The sequence below is a fragment of the Oryctolagus cuniculus genome, chromosome 11 (assembly GCF_051225735.1).
Source record: "Oryctolagus cuniculus isolate XC-2025 breed Fujian yellow rabbit chromosome 11, ASM5122573v1, whole genome shotgun sequence".
Lineage (NCBI taxonomy): Eukaryota > Metazoa > Chordata > Mammalia > Lagomorpha > Leporidae > Oryctolagus > Oryctolagus cuniculus.
This window is the reverse complement of record NC_142877.1, coordinates 113,888,699-113,906,473: the sequence shown is the minus strand read 5'-3', so window position 1 is coordinate 113,906,473 and position 17,775 is coordinate 113,888,699. Positions and strand designations below refer to the sequence as shown.

Genomic DNA, 17,775 nt, shown 5'->3' with positions numbered 1-17,775 from the left:
TGTGGCTCTGGTCACTTCCTTCAGGGTAACCACTCCCACGGTGGCTGATTTCAAGCTACTAATGTGGGTTAGGAAGAGGTGCTACACCTCTGGGCAGGTGCAAACCAGCTCTGTCGGACCCGTGCCTCCTTCATGCTGCCTCTGGAGCCTTGTCCTGCCCCCCAACCCCCAACTCTGCCCTGGGAGCCCCTCTCTGACCCTCTGTGTGTCCGGCACATCCCTGACGGCTACTGCTGGTCTCTTCCCAGAAAGCCCTTCTCACCCGCCACCACGATGTCCTCCTGCCTCAGCGCGCAGGCGTACACACTCCTACCCGCTTCACCCAGCTGGCTCCTCCCCCTGCATCTGTGCCCACACCCTCACACGCCTGGGACACCCCCTCCTGCATGCTCTCCCCTGTCCCAGCACACACCTGCCATGCCCCTGCATCCGTTTTCTGTCTCCCACCGCAAATGGCAGGTACAATATTTCTCCCTGTGTCCTCAGCAGGTGCACAGAGTTACATAAATCAGCAGACACCTGTGCTCCCAGAAGGCCTGTATCTCCTTCTAAGATGGGGATACTTCCAAAAGTTTGCAGGGGAAATGGAATAAAAATATAGGTTCATTCTGGCACAAAAAATTTTGAGATCCATGCATTGTATTTTCATGATACACATTTTTCATGAAAATTTTAAAATCTTTTATTTATTTATTTGAAGAGACAGAGAAACTATGAGAGCTCCCATCCCCAGATGCCTGCCACAAGCTGGGGCTGGGCCGGAGCCAAAGCCGGGAGCCTGGAACTCTATCCAAGTGTGCCATGTGGGTGACAGAGACCCGAGTGCTCACGCCATCACCCGCTGCTTCCCCGGGTGCACACGGGCAAGCAGCCGCCATCGGGAGCCAGCGCTGGGAACCAAAGCTAGGAGCTCCGACGTGCAGCCAGGGCTCAGCTTTTGGAGAAGCCCCCTGTGTTACTTCTCGCACCAGATTAAGCTTATCTTCTAATTCCCTCTCCTGCAGACGTGCTGAAGCCCCGTCTCATACCGCAAGTGAGCCCTGCCCTCTGTCCCTTCCACACTTTCTGTCTTTGTCCCCAGATCAGGAGCCCCTGGGGAGCAGAGGGCAGCTGAGGTTCACTTCCATCCCCCTCCCCCTGGGGAGAGAGCCTCCCTGAGAAAGACACTGGCTGAGAGGAGAGGCGGAGGTGGAGACAGATACCGGAGCCATCTGTGCCTGAAGCCGTCACAACCCCTGGGCTCCAGTGCCAGCCAGAAAGTATGGGAGGGGGGCTTCAGGCTGGCATCAGGGAGACAAGACCACAGCGCTCCACGCCACCTGTCACGAATGGCCTACACAACTTACAGCCCACCAGGAGTGACCGGGCACCACTGACTCACCACACTCGCCTGCTGGAGCCCCAGCACCACCCACCCTCCGTCAGACTGAACCCAGGGCCCTGCCCGCCCAGCCTCCAGGGACGCCCCTGGGACCGTGCTCACCCTGACCTGCCTCTCAGGCCCACAGTCTGACCACAGACCCTTGCCCTGGGCCCTGTGGAATTTGTGTCCCAACATCAGCAGAGTCGCCCACGTTCTCTTCACAGCCGCGTCCCTCATGCTGGTGGGAGCCCGGCTCTCCCAGGACACCCCGCACCTACACACCTGGAGCTCCCAGGTGCTCCCTCCTGCCTAACTCCCGCCTCTCTGAAACTCACACCCCTGCCCCCGCCTCCCCCATATTGTCTTCAGTCACTAATTCCCTGAACCCCACCCTGGCACCTACCTCCATCTCCAGAGCTGCTTCTGGGGCCCTCCCCACGGGGTCCACAGCCAGGCGGGCAGTCCCTCCTGCTCCTGGCCTTGACCCCTCACTCCAGCTATCTTGAACTCAGCCAGCTGTGTGGCCTTGCAGTTGTTAGGTATTGAAATACGGTACTAGGTGCAGGGACAAGGACTGGGGACAGACGTGGCTCCGGGATTGTGACAGAGAGAACGCAGGAGCTGGGACAGGGCGCCATCTCCCCTGTTCCCAAGGACGGGTCCAGGGCTGCAGGCTCCGAGGTCCAGCGGAGGCGTCCCCAGCCCTGCAGGGGGCGAGCAAGGGCACAGGACTGGGCAGAGCTGCAGACGCTTCCTCGTGGCTGAGTGTGCTGTCTCTGGGGCCTCTGCCCTCCTCCTCCCTGCTCTCAGCACCTCGGCGCCTGCTCCCGGCCTGGCCTGCAGCGAGAGGTCGGCCCCTTGGGCCGCAGTCAACATGTTAGGAGGTGGGAGGGAGCAGAGTGGGAGAGAAGGCTGAAATGCACAGTGAGGGGGAACGTGGTGGGAGGTGAGGCCGGAGACAGAAGATGGGGTCTCTGCATCTTCAGGGCACCCACGTGGTAACCGCGCAGGGAGGGAGAGCGGTGGGTGCGAGGTGGCAGGTGGGGAGCAGGGCCGGTAACCTGGGGTGGGCACTGCCGACCATGGGGAGACACGGTGAGCTGGAGAGACATTGAGGCTCTAACCCGAGTAGGACATCATGATGGAGGGAGCCTGAGGCAAGCAGGAAGTGACAGCAAAGGGTCGCCTTGCCTAGACCCCGGCTGGCCCACGGGAGCCGTGGAGAGGCACCTGCAGCGTGCGTGGGGACCCGGGCTCCCGCCACTGCTCTGTCACAAGCAGCCTGGCAGCTGCTGGAAGACCTAAATGTGTAGTTACGCAGGGAACCTGAGGACGCACGGGGTCTTCAAAGAGTTCGTAGGAAAGGCATACTATGGAAACAAGACGCGTGGAGTTCAAAATGTTTTGAACCAAAAGACACTGAATTCCGCGTTTCCATGAACTGTATGTGGTGGGCCGCACTCATATGCACAGTGTGTCTAAGGGCCAGTGTAATACTTACCATTTCTGCAAAGTATCTACCGTGCACGCTAAAACTGCCTCCTACGTCCTGAGATGTGGGACCACAGGCCTGCGCAGGCAAATAGGTTGCTAACATGGATCGAGGCCTGTGGCCATGAGACGGTGCCAGCCACTGGGCGGAGAAAGCCAGGTCGGTAGCTGCACGTCTCTCTGGCATCTGTGCCCCCAAGGACCTCCCCAGCGCGCCAGGCATGGTCTCTCCCACTCCGTCTGTGTTAGCTCCATTACCCCCCGTGACACTTAGCGGGCAGAATTCTCAGTATCTCCACTCTCAGCAGAGGAAACAGACAACTGGCTGGGCTGAGCGGGACCCGGGCAAGGAGGGACCTGCACCCCTCCCCTGTCTCCCCGCTCCCAGGTTTAATTACTTTTCCATCCAGAGGCACTCAGTGGGTGTGATGTGCACCTGCTCTGGGGCTGGGGCTATGCCAGAGAATGGATGGCAAATTCTAGCCCATCCCTTGGTGTCCACAAAGGCTGCGTCCAATCATTCATGCATTCACTCAGTGAACATTGGCGAGGACCTGCTGGGGCGCTGTGCCCGGGGCTCTCAACAGGGCCCCTTCTCGCCTGCTCAGCAGTCCCAGGGGGGACTGACGCCATCCAATCGCAACTCCGTATTCAGACCATGTAGGCTCTGGGAGCCTCAACCTTCTCATCTGTGATAGACTCCCTCTCACAGGCCTGTGGGCAAACAAAACGAGCCAACGTGTCGCTCAAGAACCTGGCTGAGGGCTCCAACCCCGGCTCCAGTGCCCGGGACGGCACAGAGCTGTCGAGGGCTGGGTGGTGCAGGTGCCCATGCAGGCTCTTGTGACGGGCGTGGGAGGGGCTCCCGGCATGGGAGGGGCTCCTGGCGTGGGTCTGGGTCTGCCTGCTTCGGAACACCCTGGCTGCTTTCTCGCCTTCAAACCGCAGGGCACCACAGCAGGCTGGTGGGCGTGGCGGTCTCCGGGCCAGAATCGAAGCCAGCCACCGCCGAGCTGCACCAGGGCAGGGGTGGGAGGCAGGGCTGTGCAGCCCCCAGGCTCTGGCTGCGGTGCTGGAGGTGGGGTGCGTTCATCCAGCAGGCAGATGCCCAGGAGCGCCCGAGCGCCGAGGTCCCACGCTGAGCACCCAGGTCCCACGCTGAGCGCCCAGGTCCCACGCTGAGCGTCCAGGTCCCACGCTGAGCGCCCAGGTCCCACGCTGAGCGCCCAGGTCCCACGCTGAGCGCCCGGGTCTCACGCTGAGCGCCCAGGTCCCACGCTGAGCGTCCAGGTCCCACGCTGAGCGTCCGGGTCCCACGCTGAGTGCCCGGGTCCCACGCTGAGCTCCCAGGTCCCACGCTGAGCGCCCAGGTCCCACGCTGAGCTCCCAGCAGGTCCCACGCTGAGCGCCCAGGTCCCATGCTGAGCGCCCAGGTCCCATGCTGAGCGCCCAGGTCCCACGCTGAGCGCCCAGGTCCCACGCTGAGCTCCCAGCAGGTCCCACGCTGAGCGCCCAGGTCCCATGCTGAGCGCCCAGGTCCCATGCTGAGCGCCCAGGTCCCACGCTGAGCGCCCAGGTCCCACGCTGAGCTCCCAGCAGGTCCCACGCTGAGCGCCCAGGTCCCATGCTGAGCGCCCAGGTCCCATGCTGAGCGCCCAGGTCTCACGCTGAGCGCCCAGGTCTCACACTGAGCGCCCAGGTCCCACACTGAGCTCCCAGGTCCCACGCCAAACGCCCAGGTCCCACGCTGAGCATCCAGGTCCCACGCTGAGCGTCCAGGTCCCACACTGAGCGCCCAGGTCTCACGCTGAGCTCCCAGCAGGTCCCACGCTGAGCGCCCAGGTCCCACGCTGAGCTCCCAGGTCCCACGCGGAGCGCCCAGGTCCCACGCTGAGCTCCCAGGTCCCACGCGGAGCGCCCAGGTCTCACGCACCCTCTCTCACGCGCCCTCTCCGTTGTCTTTCAGGGAACTTCAAAGGTCTATGCAAGCAAATCGACCACTTCCCCGAGGACGCAGACTACGAAGCGGACACGGCCGAGTATTTCCTCCGTGAGTGTGCCCCAGGCTTTCCCCTCCCCCTGGGGGTGGGTCCTGACCCTCCATCCTTCCGAGAGCCAAGGACCAGGGCGACCTGGAGGCCACCATGAGAGCAAAGGACAGGAAAACACACAGCTCCCCTCCTTGGCAAAATGCAAACCTTTTTGCATGCCGTTCCCTCTGCCTGAAACACCCTTCCCTCCCTTTGTCTGGCAAACTCTCCCCCATCCTCTCGGTCTTAACTAAAACATCACCTCCTCCAGGAAGCCCTCCCTGCCTCCTACATGGGTTCCCGAGGGCACAGCACTCAGCCATGCTCTGAGGTCCTTTGTCTGTCTGAGTGACCGGCAGGCACTGTTCCCTATCTCGTTGGCCATTGTATTCCCTGTCCGGTGCTTGGCACCACCATAAGCACTTGGTAAATATTTCCCGAGCAAGCATTGAATGAACAAATGCATCAGGCACTGCCGGATTGGACCTTCCACTGGGAGGAGAGGAAGAAAAAAAAAAAAAACAAGAGTTTTTCTTTCTTCCCCCACAAGTCAAATCCAAGCTAAACCCTGGTGTCACCGCTGTGGTCTAAAATCCGCCTGAGACGCGTTATCAAGTGGAAGGCTTTGTAGGCCCCAGGGAAGTTTCTCAAGCATCAGCAAAAACTAACACAGCTCCGCTCCCTGAGACGGGATTTCCCGGAGAGGGGCTGAGAGTCCTTGAGGCCCGGGGCCTGAGCGGAGACTCTCAGGCCGGCTCCTCCCCCGCCGAGCACCCCCTTCCTGCCCCTCCCCCACGGCAGGCGGGCCCGCTCCCGTTGCTCTCAGCTCACTGATATGAAAAATGTAAGAGCCACTTTATTGTACAGATCGCCCCTGTCTCTTCCCATCACTGCCGCTCGCGTCAAACCCGGCTCTCGGATCAGCCTGGAATCTGGCTTCGCGGAAAAGCGAACGAGGTCGACCAGGAGGCCGGGAAGGGAGGAGCCGGGAGTAGTGGGGCAATTTATAGATTTGGGTTTTTTAAGGGAAAAAAGGATCGCACCATGCCTGTCATTTCCTGTTACGAAGTCTCTCAAGCCTTAAAGGCTCTTAAAGGGAATTCCTAAAGGGCCATCTACAGTGTCGGTACCTGCCACCGTGTCCAGGGCTCTCGCCAAGCCTCCTCCTATGGCTGCAGGTGCCTGGCAGCTCAGTGAGCATGGGTGGGGCACCTGCCGTATGCCAGACCCTGGGCCCGGCACTGGGGAAGCTGAGATGGGAGAAGGAGACGCAGTCCCCTGCCCCGAGGAGAGGCGAGAGGACACTGGGCGGGTCAGAGAAACAGCTGGACTTGGGCGATGCCGAACTCGGAGGGTCTGCTTCGAGCCGACTTAACCCAGGGATCCGTGAAGGTTTTCTGTAAAGAGCCGGATCCTGGAGATCCTCTAGTCTCTTTCCCAACCACTGCACAAAGGCAGCCACAGCCAACAGGGATGCCGACAAGCGCGCCGGCTCCAGGACGGCACTGTCCTCCACAGCCAGCCGCCGCCCGCACTTGGCTGTGTGCTGACCGTGACCTCTGATGGGCCGGTCCCCGGCTGGACACCAGAGCTCGGGTTTTGAAGCTAAGACTCTGTGAGACTCCATCCTGGTAGGTGAGAGAAACTGGAAGACAGGAATCATTTTTCCAGGAGCCCCAGCCCTGCTCCCTGCCCCCGCCCCCTGTCTGGGTCGGAAGCTGCCCTGGGGGCCTCCCCTGCACACTCGGCACACTCGGCTGCCATTTTGCTGGTTCCCGCTGGGCACACGCACAAGGCCGTGACCCAGCTCAGGGCCTGGCGGGGAATCGGGGCCCAGTACTCTGCAAGGAAGTGACAACAGCCAATCGTGGCCAAGTGCCACGGAGGACAAAGCAGGCAGCACCAGCGCCCTGAGGAAGAGGGCTGGGAGCCAGTGAGGTGGGTGGGGCTGTGCCTGCAGTGGGCGGAGCTGTGCCTGCAGTGGGCGGAGCCTCAGTGAGCTCCTGGTTCCTGTGTGTGAAACCCACTTACCTACTCAGCTCACCAGCCACAGGGGAGACCGTGGGGCCTGCAGAAGGAGGCCCTGTCCCTGAGGGCGGTGTCTAGAGACAGAGTTAGGGACCTGATATGTCGTCCAGGGATAGAAGGAAGCAGAGGGGGTGACGCACAGGGACTGCCTGCCCCTGACCCAGACTGAAGATCATTCTAGAAGGGTTCCCTAGACAAGGTGGCGCCAGAGCAGAGACTTGGACTCTCAAAGAGTCCCACTCCCTCACGAGACACTTGCTAAGGACGCCCTGTATGCTGGGCAGTGCGGTCAGTACTTGTGGGGGAGAGGCCCCAGGGTGGACCAATCAGAGCCTTAGCGCAGGCCAAGGGGCAGGCTGGGGGAGCAGAGATGCAGGTCAGGCCAGAGCCCAGCAGGTGCACAGGGGGACAGCTGCCGCACGGGGGAGGGGAGATGGCGGGAGAGCTGTGTCCGCGCCCTAGGGAGAAATCAGACCTGGTGCTAAGTGTGGATGGGGCCTGCTGGGGAAGGGCAGGCTGGCCACTGGGGTGGTAATCGGGTCCACATGGGCCAGGGAGGCCGGAGGGGGTGGTTCGGAACCGCGCGCTGGGGAGCAGGAGGTAGCCAGGGACTGGGCCCTGCGGCAGCCCAGGGGATGTGGCAGAGGGAGGAGGTGGTGAGTTGTTGGCCTGGGGGTGTGTCTCAAACCTGAGGCTTCCTGAGCCCACCAAGGAGAGGCCCCAGGGGAGGGGGCGTGGCCAGTGAGGGGCCTGGCATCACAGCTGGGCCCAGGACGCTGGGCAGAGAGGGAGAGAGGATGTCAGGAGGGCACACTGGACCCACATCCAGGGCTTGACCCTGGGTGGCTCAGTCATCACCCGCGCCTCCTGGGGGCCTGGCTGGAGGGGCCCGCCCATAACGTCTGACAGTCGCGAGTGAATGAGTGAGAGTGAACGCACACTCACTCCCCGCGGCCTCTCTGGAACCAGAGGCCAGGGGTGCCCTCAGCAGCATCTGGGTCCCGTGGGGACACAGCCTGCATGGTGCTCACCCCTCCTGCCACTGCCCGTCCTGGCCCACCAGATGTGTGTGCTCTGGCAGACCCAGGGTCCCCTCCCTCTTTACCCAGAGCCTGAGGAGCAAGTGGCCAGAGGTGGTGGTGACGGGGGTGGCAGCGTGTGAATGTCACCGTGTGTCAGGGCGTGTCAGCACGTGTGGCCCATGTGGGCGTGTCTGTATTCATGGCCTAGGGCGTAAGCCCGTGCTGTGTTCTGTCTTCCCGTGGCCACCCGTCCGTGTCTCTGAGCGTGATCCTCTGCCCGTACGTAAGTGGGCGCCCGTGTGCTTTGTCTGCTGTGTCCAGGAGCTGGCGGTTCCCATCCTGGCCATCTCCACGTGGCGTGGAGGGGAACGGACAGTCAGAGTCAGGTGTTGGGCCCAGCACCCACTCCCAGCACTGAGGCGGGGCGGGACCTCTCCGTGCCACACTCAGAGGCTAGCTAGCATAGAGACACCTCATCCCAGCTCCTGAGGTCCTGGCCTGTGGCACGCCCTGCGCACAGCCCAGCCCCACTCTCCAAGGCCCAGAAGGGCCAAGGACTTTCCATGGCTCAGAGCCCCATCTGGGGCAGCCCCACAGCCCCGGACCAGGCAAGCCCATGCCGCCGCCCTCGCTCAGGCTTCTGAGAGTCGCTCCCTCTGGAAGTGAGCGCCGTCCGTGAGGCTACACCCGCCGTGACCGCATCCTGCCACCCATAGTCCCTCACGTCCCCAGGCTTCCGCAGTGTCTCCCCGCTGGCACGCAGCCTCCGTGTCCCCCACAGGCCAGCGGTGGCGGCTCTGCCCAAGCCTGCTGGCTTAGTGCTGGTTGCAACCCCAGATTTCACCACCCCCAGAATAAATGCAGAACCCCACGCCCCACGAGACACGGCAGGAATGCACGCTGCACCCACACAAGGGTTAGCAAAGAGTTCCCTGCGTGGGCCACCCCCCAACCCCTCCCCCGGCACCCGGGACACTCTGCTCTCCATCACCAGCATCAAAAACCGTACACTGACCACGGCACGCCGGCGCTCTGCACTTGCGTGAGCTCCGTGTTCTTCCTTAGGGGAGACTGGGCAGGGTGTTGGTCCCCATCTCATGGAAGGGGCAAGGAGGCCAAGGGAACCCCATCTCTTGTCCAGGGTCTCCTCAGGCCAGTCACCCAACCCTGGGGCGCCCCACCCCACCCCTGGCTTAAGCCCCTTCATGCTCTCCTGTGAATCAGGGTCAGCCCAGACCACACCTCTGCCCTGCACACCTGTGTGCCCTATTGCCCCACACATGCAATGGCCCCAAGCACCCCCAACTCAGTGTGGCCTCTCCCCTCTCACCCCTCCTGGTCTCCACACAGGGCCCTTTGTTCCTGCTCACAAGCCTAGAACCTGGAAATTCTCCCCAGCGTCCCCTGTACCCATCCATCAAGCCTTGACCGGGCCCCCAGACACCTCTCACACCCATCCGCCTTTGTCCACCACCTCATGCCACCCTGGGCCAAGCCCCAGCGTCCCTCCTGTCTGGACAACTGCAGTCGCCTCCTCGCTGGCCCCTGTGGCCGCCCCAACCCCTTTGTAACAATCAGCTCACCGCAGCCCCCCCTGTTCCACGCCCTTTAAGCTTTCCCATTGCCCTGGGACAAAAGCTCTTTGTCACAGCCACAGCTGCAGCTGCCGCATCTCCCACAGTGGCCCCAAGCTCCCCACCCACCAGCTCCTTGCAACCGACCCAGCCTTTCCATCTTGGACAAGCCCTGGCCTGTGCTGCCCTCTCTCAACCTGCCCCTCTTCCACCTAATTGGCTTCTCCTGTCCATCGCGATCAGCTCCACTCTCTCAAAGAAGCCCCCTCGCCTAGCCCCCACGTGAGCTCGGAGGACGCTGAGAGAGGCAGTGAGGTGTAGAATCTGAAAGCAGAGGCATGCGCTGGTTCCGCACAGGGGTCCCGGAGCCAGACAGCCTTAGATGCATGGCTTAATCTCTCTGTGCCTCAGTTTTGGACTCTGTAAAATGGGTGTAATGAAGGTATTTGCTTCGTAGGGTAGTAATGAGGACTAATGAGCTAACAACACGTGTGCAGTGTTGAAAACATGTGTGGCGCATACAAGCACCTTCCTCTCTCAGAACTTCACTGTGGCTGTGCTATCATGTGATGACAGAGCTCTCCCTCGTGAGACCGTAAGATCCCTAAAGACACGGACCAGAACCGGCACAATGGCTGCCTCTGTCCTTGTCCACAACTGGCCCAGGGCCTAGCAGCTCCCTGCTCTGGACCACGTAGCTTTTCCCTAATATCCTCAGCCAGAGGTGGCCAACTACAACCAGGGGCCAAACCCGGCCCTCCAACTGACTCTGTCGATAAAGTTTTATTGAAACACAGCCATACCCATTTATTCACACACGGCTACTCAGGTCGCAACAGCCAAGCTGAGAAATTGCAATGGAGACTGTAGACGGTAGGGCCAGCAAAGCCGAAACTACCCCTGGCCTGCCCCTCTACAGAAAGGGCCCCGTGCCTGCTGCGGGGACTGGCCTCTCCTCGAGGCCAAGGGCAGAGCTGCCTAGGGCTGGGGACTGAGTTCCGTGGATGAATCCGTGCCGGCCACCGAGCCCGAGGCTTGGCCCCGGAGGGCAGGGCTGCCGTGGTGAAGGGCCGGGTGCTTATTCGTGGTTTGCTGAATGAATCAGACGCCTTGGGCTCCCCGTGGGAGCTCTTGGGCCCCATGGGAAGTCAGGACAAAGGGTGGGGGAGTCGCATCTGGAATGAAGGGGAGGGGCCACGAGAACCCCTCTGGCTGTGCACCTTGCATGGTGGGATGTAATACGGATCCCACCCCTCGTCAGCCTTATCCCCGCGCCTCTCAAACTTGTACGTGCATACGGGGACTCTCACTAGACCAGACTCTCACTCAGGAGGCCCAGCGTGGGGCCTGGGAATCTGCATCTCTAGCAAGCCCCTGGGAGAGGCCACCGTGCTGGCCACAGCCGGCACCTGCAGTGCCGAGGCCTGACCACATTCCCCTGAGCTGGATGCTGTTTTCGTCATGATTCCACTTTATAGGACGGAGACACTGAGGCCCAGAGAGGTAAAGATGTTTGCCCAAGGGTTACACAGCTAGTAAGAGGCAAAGCCAGGTTCAAATTCAGGTGCTAAGTGATCTAAAATCTCCCACACAGTCTGTGACACCTCCACAGAGAGGGCCCTGCCTGCTCTCAAACCAGCCCCCTTCCCAGCCTGGCCCTGAGCCCTGCAAAGCCCAGCCTCCCTAGGCATGCCATCATCCAGGGACAGCCCCCTGCCACCTCCTTCCCACCGGAGGCTGCAGCGTGGAGCGGCTCAGCCGGGCAGAGAGGCTGCTGCTGTGCCCCCGCCGGGCGCAGTGATTTAGGGCATCCCATAGGCTGCATCTGTGCACCGGAAGCCACTCTGTTCCCTCCACACCGCCTTCGGCTGCAACACGGCACCCTCCCCCTCCTGCCCGCACACGGGCGTGCACGGAGATGCACCCATAAGCATGCACGCACACAGAGCCTTCAGCAAGCTCTCCCAGCCCCGTGTGCTCACAAAGATGAGAACCCTGGTAGTGTTTAGTTGTGCATGTCTGTGTGTGTGTGCGTGTGTGTGTGTACACACTGCGCAAGCGTGGGCAGGTGTATCTGGGCTGGGGGCTCAGTGCATTGTCTTCAAAATGCCTTGCAGCGGGAGACCACAGGTCCTTGCCCGAAGGCAGAAGGGCGCTAAGAATGCCGCCTGTCCCAACGGCCTGTGCCCTTGGCTCCCGCCCCCGCTTCCACTGGGCAGCTGGTTCTGCCCTGTGCTGCCAGCCTGGGTCCACAGCCCTGTCCTCCTTCAGAACCCTCCAGAATGACCCTCAGGTCCAGGAGGGTTGCCGAGCAGTGTGGACTCCACTGTAGAGGGGGAGCTGCACACAGCACCCACATCCGGGAAAACCTTCCCCAAGTCCTTTTGGAAAAAGCTCTCAAGTTCCCCACAGAAAAGCGCTCTTCTCACAGGCCCTTCGTGGCCACACTGAAGGGGCAGGGCTGGGGACGGGGGAAGCTCCACCCCTGGCACCTGTCCCTCCTTGATGCACCTTCCCAGCCAATCCCTGGGCTTGGCCCAAAGGCCCCTGGCTGATCGCACCCCCGCTCCTTGGAAGTCCCTTTGCAGCTGAAACAGGTCAGCACAATCCTGCTCCCTCTCCCAGCCTCCTGCCCAGCCCGAGCTCCCGAGCCAGAGCCACTGGCGCCTGCTTGAATTTGCAATGAAACACATCTCGCTCTGCAGAGGCAATTGGGCAGCTGTCCCTGAACCGCTGGGGCCCCCTGCCCACACCAGCCCCTCCCCCTCTGTCCGTTTCTCCCTTTCTTTTAAGATTTATTTTACTTTATTTGAAAGACAGATTTACAGAGAGAGGTAGAGGCAGAGAGAGAGAGGTCTTCCATCCGCTGGTTCAGTCCCCAATTGGCCGCAACGGCTGGAGGTGCGCTGATCCGAAGCCAGGAGCCAGGAGATTCTTCTGGATCTCCCACGCAGGTGCAGGGGCCCAAGGACTTGGGCCATCTTCTACTGCTTTCCCAGGCCAGAGCAGAGAGCTGGATGGGAAGAGGAGCAGCCGGGACTAGAACTGGCACCCATATGGGATGCCGGCGTTGCAGGCCAGGGCTTTAACCTGCTGCGCCACAGCGCCGGCCCCTCTTTCTCCCTTTTCCTTAAAGCTACTTTGCTTCTCCTGCGCTGGCTGGTCAGTGCCCCCTTCTGAGTGTCTCATCTCTCCTCTGCCGTCTTTTGCTCCCGCGATGGGCTCCTTCCTTCTCTTTCTGATTTCCCCACACTTCTTCATCGGACTGGGGGCCTCTGTGTCCTTGGCCCTGACCTAGGTGCTGGGGACAGAAAGAAGGGACGCGCCTTGCCCTGGGCTCACGGCCACACCTTCTCCCCCCTCCACCCTCGTGTCCCGCAGGGGCGGTGCGGGCCTCGAGCGTCTTCCCGATCCTGAGCGTGATCCTGCTCTTCATGGGCGGCCTGTGCGTGGCGGCCAGCGAGTTCTACAAGACGCGGCACAATATCATCCTGAGTGCCGGCATCTTCTTCGTCTCTGCAGGTAAGCCGGGTGGGGGTGGGGAGCAGGGAGCAGCCGCAGCGTGCGGGCCCTGGGACTCCTGCCCCCAGCTCTGCCAAGTGCCCCTCCCCCGGCCACCCACCCATCTTCCGCCCAAAGCCCGGGTCCCTCTCAGTTGGCACGGCCCACCCCCCACCGCAGCCGCCTTCCTGGGGAGGGTAGGATGCCCTTGCCCTGCCCAAGACACCAAGCATGGCGCCCTCTGCAGGCGCCAAGGAGCACGCCCGTCACCAGCACCCCGTTTCATAGATCCCAAAACGCAGGCGGGGGCCAGCTTGCCCAAGGCTGTGAGCCTGCGGCTTCCCAACCCAGTGCCGCCCGCAGGCAGCCGCCCAGCCTCCGGGGCTGCCGTGTGAAGCCCTGAGTGAGCGGGCGCTGGAGAGTGGGGGACCCCGCGGGTCCCGGGGAGGGTGGGGACCCCCGCAGGCCCGCCGCGCTCTGATGGCTCCACGCCCCCCCGCAGGGCTGAGCAACATCATCGGCATCATCGTGTACATATCCGCCAACGCCGGGGACCCCTCCAAGAGCGACTCGAAGAAGAACAGCTACTCGTACGGCTGGTCCTTCTACTTCGGGGCCCTGTCCTTCATCATCGCCGAGATGGTCGGGGTGCTGGCCGTGCATATGTTTATCGACCGGCACAAACAGCTGCGGGCCACGGCCCGCGCCACGGACTACCTCCAGGCCTCGGCCATCACCCGCATCCCCAGCTACCGCTACCGCTACCAGCGCCGCAGCCGCTCCAGCTCGCGCTCCACCGAGCCCTCGCACTCCAGGGACGCCTCGCCCGTGGGCATCAAGGGCTTCAGCACCCTGCCGTCCACGGAGATTTCCATGTACACGCTCAGCAGGGACCCCCTGAAGGCCGCCACCACGCCCACCGCCACCTACAACTCCGACAGGGACAACAGCTTCCTCCAGGTCCACAACTGTATCCAGAAAGAGAACAAGGACTCGCTGCACTCCAACGCGGCCAACCGCCGGACCACCCCCGTGTGACGGCCCCGGGAGGGCGTGGCCTGCGGGCTGGGGGGCGGGGGGCGGGGCGACCTTCCCAAAGCAAAAAAAAAAAAAAAAAATACACACATACACACACAAAACAAAAACAACAAAAAACACACACTCAAAAAAAAGAGAAAAACACAACACGTAAATTAAAACAAACAAAAAAAAGAACAAAATATATGAGGAATGAAGAAGCAAACCAACAGGAAATGTGGAAAAATAGAAACGAGGCGAGAAAAACAAACTTAAAAAGCTAGAGGGATTAAAAAAATTAAAACTAGAAAATAAATCTAAAAGAACATGCATGATTTCCCATGTACCTTATTTTAACATTTAATAAAAACCAATTTAAAGGAAACAATAAGAGGGCCAAGATAACATCCTAAGAGCACGGAGGCTGTCCTCCGGGGGTGAGGCTTCGGTCCTCTGCTTTCTTGGGTTTTTGGTTCTTACTATTTTTTTTTTTTTAAATACGGGAGAGATTCCATTCTGTTCCCTTTAACCCCCAGTCGGCCCCGCCTCCCTGGGAGAGTGGGGGCGGAGCCTCAGGGGCCCTCGGGGCCCGGGAGGAGGGGGGGGCCTGTGGTCACTGCCAGGTCCCTGGAGCCCCCCCACCCTACGCCGGGCCGGGTGCCCCAGGAAGGCTGGGAAAGCTCACGGGGCACCTGCAGGCCTCCAGGCGACCTTGGTCTCTCCTGTCTGTCCCTCAGGTGCCTGCAGGGGGCGCACTTGGGGCCTGCCCAGCCCCACGTTCCCAGTCCTGAACGGTCCTTAACCCACTGTGATGACTTTCTAGGCCTTGAGGAAAGGGAAGGAGAGGGGGTGGCTGCGGGGGGCCTCCCTCAGGGTGAGCCTCTGGGGGCCACCGTGCCCTGAGCTCCTGTCCCTGGGGCCGCGGGACGCCCGCCCTCCCGGGGCTGCAAAGCAACTCTCTCTCTCCTCACCCCTCACCTCAGGGCTGCCTGCCGACCCTGGGGTGACGGTGGACCCCCGGACTCATAGGCCCCCCCTCCCCTGGGAAGGGGGCGCACTGACCCTTTGGGGGTCCTGGGACTCACTGACGCCCCCTAGGGGCCCGGCGGGTCCAACAATGACACTGCAAAAAGGTTTCTTTTTACAAAAGAAAAAAAGGAAAAACAAGTGGTGATTTTTTTTTAATAAAAAAACCACAGACTATAAATAAATGTAAATATATAATAAGTGGATTTACTTGCAAGAAAATCAGATAGTATTTTTCTTTTAATTCTTTTCCAGCTTTAAACTGTGAAATCAAAAAAAAAATGGGGTGGGGTGGGGGACTTAAAATTTAGCAGGGAACTTGTAAAGAACAAAACAGAAAACAAATATACAACTCCATTTAAAACAGAAACAACGCAGTGAGAGGTAAGAGCTGGCCTTAGCGCTGCAGAGAGACAGGAGCCAGCCCCAGCCGGCTGCAGGGCATGTCTGACCCGGAAGAGCTCTTCCCGACCAGGAAGAAGGTGCTGCCGTTGCAGAGGGGAGAGCAGACCTCACACCCCGGTCACACACGCGGCCATGCACAGCCAGTGCGACGGTGGCCCGCAGGGACACACACCCTCAGCCCCGACCCTTCCATCACGTTCACAGCCAGGGGCACGGCTCAGAGAAAACTCACAGCCTCCAAAGCCATGGCGACAACCACGACTCCTTCACCTTGGCCTTTATGCTCACACCTCTCACCACATCACCTCCACACACACACACGCACACACCACGCCCACGGGCACATGCATTCTGGAATTTCCTGCTGTGTGGCCTCAGTTTCCCCCCTGTGGGTTAACCCAGAGGAGCACCCGAGGCTCACTCTCGTTCTTGGCGTCTGTGACTTTGCAGATCGGCCACCTACCCAGAGGTAGACACCAGGGCGTCCATCACCACACACACACACACACACACACACCCTGTATGCCTCTCACTGTGCTCCCCATCTCCTGCCCCCACATTCGATGTCAAAGCAAAAATATACACACGCGCGCCAACATACGCTGCCCCCCCCCAAACCAGGATGGGGATGACAGGTCCCCAGCCCACTCTCCATTCTGTGTCTCCTTTCTCCGACGCCATAGCCCGGCCCTGAGAGCGGAGGGCGCGTCCCAGAGGGATGGGCCAGCAGGTGCTCCCAGCACCTTTGGGAGTGGGTGCGAAAGAGGGTCCTGGCGCCCACCAGGAGCGGTTGAGGCTCTCCCTGCACCAGAGGGTTTTAGCAGAAGTCAGCCCTGGGATGAGAGGACCAGACTGAAGTCTGGGGGCATCCCTTGTATTCCCCAGAGGGACAAGGGCCAGTCCAGCCGGAGCTAAAATATCTTAGGCCGGCCTGCGTGCCACTCGGCGGACGGCAAGGCGCTTGCCGCCTCCATCAGGGAGCCTCCCTTGGTTGGCCTCTTTCTTGCTGCTGAGGTTCCTGTACGGAGCTCTCTGGGGAGCTCGATGGAGTGGCTTATGCTGTCTCAGCCTCTCTTCCTGCAGCTGGAGCCTGGCAAGGCGGCCTGAGGCAGGAGGCAGAGCGACTGCCGGCCCAGCCAGGCGTGCACGCAGGGAGGCTGCGCGGGCCCGGGCACAGCCCTGGGCTCACTCGAGGTGTGCGGCTCACTCTGGGTGCAGGCGGACTTTCCCTCCCACGCCCGAGCCAGACTCCAGAGCTGGACGGATCGGGGACTAGAGAGGAGGGAGAGGCCACAAGGAAGCGGCCAGCGGGCAGGCATAGCGCGAAGACAAAAAACTGGCCCCAGGTCTGAGCTCTGCCAGGGCCTCTGGGCTGCCACTTGGGTTTCCTTTCAGGCTGCCAGGAAGCAGGCCATCTGGGTGGGGTGGGGCGGGGGGCACCAGCATGGCCGAGAAAGGGCTGGGGCCCTGGAGGGAAAGAGCTGGGACCCGGGCGGCAAGGGCCCTGCTTCCTGAGTGGACGACTGCTCGTGTCCAGCTCAAACCAGTTCAAGAAACAAACCTCCATTTTATTTTCTTGGTGGGTCCTTTTTTTTTTTTTCAGACTGTTAACAGAAAAAATTTTAAAAAGCAGAAAACTAAAAAAAAAAAAAATCCTGGTACATGAAATAAAGATTTTTTTTATAGCTCGGTCCTCCTGTCCGTGGATTTCTTTCATCGCTTCGCCAACGTTGGGCATTCTGGGTACAAGGACACCACAGTCACAGTCGTGGGGTTAGGGACTGTGAAGCTGGGGGGCACACTGTAGAGGGTCCCCACTCTGCAGGCCACTGACACTTGCATGCTGCCAGTGACGGGGGGCTCACCCCTGAGAAGGTGCGGGCGGAGCCCCTCTGCACCCGGAAGCTGAGAGCACACTTCCTTCGCGCTCCAGCAATGCTGAGTGAGCTCCTCCCGTTCCCACGCGGGAGTCCCCGGGACACCTGGAGACAGAGCAAGGCATCCTTGGAGTTTCATCTTTTAGAGTAAACCAGCCGTGTGGGGCGAGTGTTGGGACGGTGGCTGAGCCGCATCCCATATCGGTAGAGTGCCTGGCTTGAACTCCGGCTACTCCACTTCCAACACAGCTGCCTGCTGTTGGGCGCCTTGGGAGGCGGCCGCGATGGCTCAAGTGCTTGGCTCCCTGCCACCCACAGGGGAGACCTGGATTAAAAAAAAAAAAATTATTTATTTGAAAGACAGGTTACAGAGACAGAGAGGAAGAGATGGGTGGAGGGCTTCCATCCACTGGTTCACTCCCCAAATGGCTGCAAAGGGTG

General features: G+C 60.8%; 1 protein-coding gene and 1 long non-coding RNA gene across 2 annotated transcripts in view; one reads left to right on the top strand and one right to left on the bottom strand.

The window, feature by feature from the left end:
* The window catches only part of CACNG2 (calcium voltage-gated channel auxiliary subunit gamma 2), a 98,090-nt gene extending 83,979 nt beyond the window's left edge, over positions 1 to 14,111 (top strand). The window contains exons 2-4 of the mRNA XM_070052882.2: positions 4,821 to 4,904; positions 12,890 to 13,030; positions 13,512 to 14,111. Of these exons, the coding sequence (XP_069908983.1) occupies positions 4,821 to 4,904; positions 12,890 to 13,030; positions 13,512 to 14,047 (761 nt within the window). The 3' untranslated portion in view covers positions 14,048 to 14,111. The remainder of the gene's footprint in view (positions 1 to 4,820; positions 4,905 to 12,889; positions 13,031 to 13,511) is intronic.
* Positions 12,291 to 14,048, bottom strand: LOC138844433 (uncharacterized). Its single transcript, XR_011380275.2, has 2 exons — positions 13,940 to 14,048; positions 12,291 to 12,809 (listed from the first exon to the last, which is right to left on the bottom strand). It is a non-coding gene; the product is annotated as an uncharacterized LOC138844433 (long non-coding RNA).
* Positions 14,112 to 17,775: the final 3,664 nt, after the last annotated feature.